The following is a 5,000-nucleotide window of genomic DNA, read 5'->3' as shown; positions in this document are numbered from 1 at the left end:
AGGAACAGTTTTATGATTTTATCATATCATATTCACATACACACACACACACACACACACACACACACACACACACACAAACACACATATATAAATAGACATATAAACAGATAGACACACAGAGACTCTACATCATGTGCTAGTGGAATCCTTCATCCTATGGGGTCTGCTGCTATAGCTGTTAATATAAGATCAAAACTATCATTGTCTGTTACAACTGCCAGTCCCAGCTATGGTCAGTTTCATCATCATAATCACTCACCAGACTTGAACTCCTGATAACTGTCCCCTAACCAGGTTTGCCACAGATCTGCTACTTTGTTCTGTAGTTTGTTCTCTGTTGCCGGAACCTGAAAAGCATCGAAGAAAAAATTGATCTGAGATTTTTTACTAATACCTCCTCCAGTTAAGGTCGCTGAAGAGAAAGATGTCTGAAAATTGCCACTGGGTTCCTAGTTGCCGATTGATTTTGGCCTGAAATCCGCTATTGTGTTCCGTCTCCTATACTGATGAGCATTGAATATAATTTGTTTAGTGAAACGCTACTGTATTCTTAGTACCTTGCTGAAGAACAGTGGACAAAAAACTGATCTGTTCCAAGTCATTTTCTAAAGTGTGGGTGACTTAGAGAAAAGTGACAAAAGATAATGACTAGCGATAAATAAGGAAAGGAAATGACGTTCAATTGTACTTTGAATGGAGTTTCGCCAAGTCATGGGTTTACATCGTGGACTGGCGAGATTGACAGGTTTAGTAAATCGTGCCTTGAAATAATAAACACAGCGGCAGTATTGGTTAGAATGTGAGCCTAGCATTCTGCCGATTAATATATATATATATATATATATATATATATATATATATATATATATATATATATATATATATATATATAAAAATATATATATATATATATATATATAATATATATATATATATATATATATATATATATATATATATATATATATATATATATGTATGTATATATATATATATATATATATATATATATATATATATATATATATATATATACATAAATATATAGACATGTATAAATATATATCTATATATATATATTATATATATATATATATATACATATATATATATATATTATATATATATATATATATATATATATATATATATATATATATAAATACTAACCCTCCTCCTCTCCAAAAGAGAAACAAATCAACAAATTCAAAAAGATACAGACCTGGTTCTTGGGATAATAATCGTGATTACCCAACACCGGCAGGACGTCAATGTCAGGAAACGAACTCTTCAAGGTGCCGGTGATATTGCTGATAATGTCTACGACTTTCCGTGTTGAGAAGAATTTGTCATCCACGTGGGCTATGTCGTCACTGCGGATGCGAGATTACATCATAAAAATACAATAATAGTCTTATTGTTATAATTGTTAGTTTTGCTATGATTTTGGCTCTCGGTAATTTTGATAAGCGGACTCAGGTTTAGTAGTTTCAGGTCTCAATGCAAACTGCTGATACTAGATATCCTATCACAACACAAAAGATAGGTTTCTTATTGGGATTACGGATATGGTTGCTGTTATCCTTATTACTGTTGTTATTGTTAATATCACTATTGAATCCATAGGTATTGCAGTCATTTTCATAATCATCGTATAACAAATATTATCTCATACATATCATTCCATTTTTTTTTTGTGTGTGTGAAAATGCCATCAACCATTATCCTATAAATATTATTCCTTTTTTATTTTTTTTATTATTATTTTATTTATTTATTCATTTATTTATTTTCTTTATTCTTTATCTATTTTTGTTTGTTTGTTTGTTAGAAAGCATGAACAACGTTACCCGGTCCACATGATGAAATCGGGGTTCGGGTGAATTCTCTTCATGGCGTCCACCGCGGACTTGACCAACTTGAACGGAGCGTCGCACTCGTAGCTCCCGAATGCTCCGGGCTTCGTGGCGCTCCCTCCTTCTGCGGCTTGGCTGTGGGGCGGTGGGGGGGAGGGAGGGAAGGGGAGAGGGAGGTGGGTAGGTTTGTGAGGAGAAGAGGGAGGGAGGGAGGTGGGTAGGTATGTGAGGAGAAGAGGGAAGGGAGGGAAGGGAGGTGGGTGGGGAGAAGAGGGAAGGAGTGAGGGAGAGAAGGGAGGTGGGTGGGGAGAAGAGGGAAGGGAGGTGGGTGGGGAGAAGAGGGAGGGAGTGAGGGAGGGAAGGGAGGTGGGTGGGGAGAAGAGGGAGGGAGGGAAGGGAGGTTGGTGGGAAGAAGAGGGTGAAGGAAAAGGAATGAGGGGGGAGCAGAAAGGAGTGAGGAAGGAAGAAGGGGAGAAAGGAATGTGGGAGGTGGCCGATAGGAAGGAGGGGGGTGGGAGAGAAAAAGGGAGAGAAAGAATTGAAGAAGAGAAGTATAGCAGTTGGGAAAGGATAGGGGGAGTGGAGAGGGGGGGTGAAGAGGAAGGGGGAGGGGAAGTGAAGGAATGGGAGGCGGGTAGGGGAGAGGAAGAGAGGGATAAGAGAGATTAGTATATGTGAACGGGGATTTAGTGTTGATCTCTCTCTCTCTCTCTCTCTCTCTCTTTATATATATATATATATATATATATATATATATATATATATATATATATATATATATATATATTTATCTCTCTCTCTCTCACTTTCTCTTTCTTTCTCTCTATCTATCTATCTATCTTTCTCTCTGTCTCTCTATCTCACTCTTTCTCTTTCTGTCTCTCTCTCTCTCTCCCTCTATCTATCTATCTATCTATCTATTTCTCTCTCTCTCTCTCTCTCTCTCTCTCTCTCTCTCTCTCTCTCTCTCTCTCTCTCTCTCTCTCTCTCTCTCTCTCTCTCTCTCTCTCTTTCTCCCTCTCTCTCTCTCTCTCTCTCCGTTTCCCTCACCCTCCCTCCTTCCCTCTCTCTCCCCCTCTCTCTATAGTTTTCTCCACTGCCACTTCTCTCCCCCTCTCCCTCCCTCCTCTCTCTCAATCTCTCTCTCATACAGACATAAATATGTACATGTGTCTGCACAAGTATTTACAGAAGTTAATAAAAGACTTTCCTTTAGTCAAAATAAGATATGCGAAGTTATGTGAATTGAATTTTATTTCAAAACGAAAAGCACGAATCCGGAACTCAGTTTTAAGTTTGTTTAGAGTCTTTTATTGCTAATTAAGAGTGTAAATATTCCGTGTTGGTCTTTGAAAGAGAAAATGATAAAGCGTATTTTACACGAAACAGCCCCAAGAACGTAAATCAAATTAAATTCATTACCAGAAAGCTAATTAAACTTATAGTGTTATATTTGAGTAACTTTAATTAATGTTTTTAAATGTAAATACATACATAGTTCATCGTCTGTTCCTTTCCTCATTCTCATTCTCTCTCTCTCTCTCTCTCTCTCTCTCTCTCTCTCTCTCTCTCTCTCTCCCTCTCTCTCTCTCTCTCTCCCCACCTATTTATCTTCCACTTATCTTACTGTCTTCCTACCTCGTTTTCTTCCAACACATATTTGTGATGTCACCATCGGCCGTATAATTCACGTCAAGGTGGAAGTCACTGACATGCCAGAAGGTTCCTGCAAAGCAAATACAGTGTTTTTATTTATTGTAGAGTAGTAGTAGTAGTAGGAGGAGGAAGAGGAGGAGGAGGAGGAGGAGGAGGTGGTGGTGGTTGAGGGGGGGGAGGAGGAGGAGGAGGAGGAGGAGAAGAAGGAGGAGGTGGAAAAAGTAGAGGAGGAGGAGGAGGAGGTGGTGGTGGTTGAGGAGGAGGAGGAGGAGAAGAAGAAGGAAGAGGTGGAAAAGATAGAGGAGGAGGAGGAGGAGGAGGAGGAGGAGGAGGAGGAGGAGGAGGAGGAGGTGGTGGTGGTGGAGGAGGAGGAGGAAGAAGTAGAGGGGGTAGGAGGAGTTGGAAGAGGTAGACGAGGAGGTGTCAGAGGTAGAGGAGGAGGAACATGAGGAGGAGGAGGAGGAAAAGGAGGAGGAGGAGATGGTGTAAGAGGAGAAGAATGATGGGTAAAGAGAAAGAGAGAGAGTGGGTGAGTGGGTAGAGGCGGGAGGGTAGAGAAAAGAGGATAGGAGAAAGAGTGGGAAGGTGCAAACAAAGAAAGGGGAAGGTGCATGAAAGGACGAAGAAAAAAGAAAGACAACAAATATGTATGTGTGTGAGAGGAGTGAGAGAAAGATATATATATATATATATATATATATATATATATATATATATATATATGTATAGAAAGAGAGAGAGAGAGAGAGAGAGAGAGAGAGAGAGAGAGAGAGAGAGAGAGAGAGAAATAGGGAGATGGGGCGGGAAAAAGCCGTAGTTTTTTCATCATATTGATGAAATATAGACCGCACACACAAAAAAAAAAAAAAAAAAAAAAAAAAAGATAAATAAAATAATAAAACATGAACGGTGTCAATCATTGCAAGATAAAAACTAATTGCTATTCGATGTTTTTTTTCCTTTTTATATTCCCCAATAATGCGAATTGCATATGCTACAATTCTGTATATTAGTTGCATAAAATGAAATATTGAATATCAAAATAAGGAGTATAATAGTTTTGTCTCTTGATATCCCCATGTGCTGTACGTGAGTATTTGTATACAGTAAATGATGACCTATATCACGTGTCTTCTATTACAGTAGAATACGTGTTTTTCCAATGATTTTCGTTGACATCTATTACAGACAATACGCACATTTCCTTATTTACTTACAGATATAAATCTGTGCCTCTATCTTTTCAGATTAATCACTCACCTAGTTTAGCCCAGGTTGTCGCCGTTGTCAGGAGTAACAGCCCGCACACCAGCTGATAGCGCCACATACTCGGTTGCACTACACTCTGGAAATCATGTTTAGCCTTGAACGGGGGCCAGAGTGGAGTGGAGGGGGGGGGGGAATAGAAAGGGAACAGAAGATGGGGAGGGGAGAAGGAGTTGGGGAGGGGGGAAATGAGGTGGTAGGGAGAAGGAGATGGGGAGG

At 39.3% G+C, this 5,000-nt stretch overlaps 1 protein-coding gene across 3 annotated transcripts in view; it reads right to left on the bottom strand.

The window, feature by feature from the left end:
* Window positions 1–5,000, bottom strand: part of LOC122261495 (acid sphingomyelinase-like phosphodiesterase 3b) — a 23,373-nt gene that overhangs the window by 16,248 nt on the left and 2,125 nt on the right. For all 3 annotated transcript variants that reach the window (XM_043029161.2, XM_043029160.2, XM_086541623.1), the window contains exons 2-6: window positions 4,776–4,860; window positions 3,498–3,585; window positions 1,854–1,994; window positions 1,226–1,376; window positions 263–350 (exon numbers count right to left, since the gene is read on the bottom strand). In XM_043029161.2, coding sequence (XP_042885095.2) covers window positions 263–350; window positions 1,226–1,376; window positions 1,854–1,994; window positions 3,498–3,585; window positions 4,776–4,842 — 535 coding nt within the window. In that variant the 5' untranslated portion in view covers window positions 4,843–4,860. The remainder of the gene's footprint in view (window positions 1–262; window positions 351–1,225; window positions 1,377–1,853; window positions 1,995–3,497; window positions 3,586–4,775; window positions 4,861–5,000) is intronic.

The sequence above is a fragment of the Penaeus japonicus genome, unplaced genomic scaffold (assembly GCF_977035675.1).
Source record: "Penaeus japonicus unplaced genomic scaffold, GWHDUDI00000001_assembly GWHDUDI00000011, whole genome shotgun sequence".
NCBI lineage: Eukaryota > Metazoa > Arthropoda > Malacostraca > Decapoda > Penaeidae > Penaeus > Penaeus japonicus.
The sequence above is the reverse complement of the archived record's forward strand: the minus strand, read 5'-3'. Positions and strand labels throughout refer to the sequence as shown.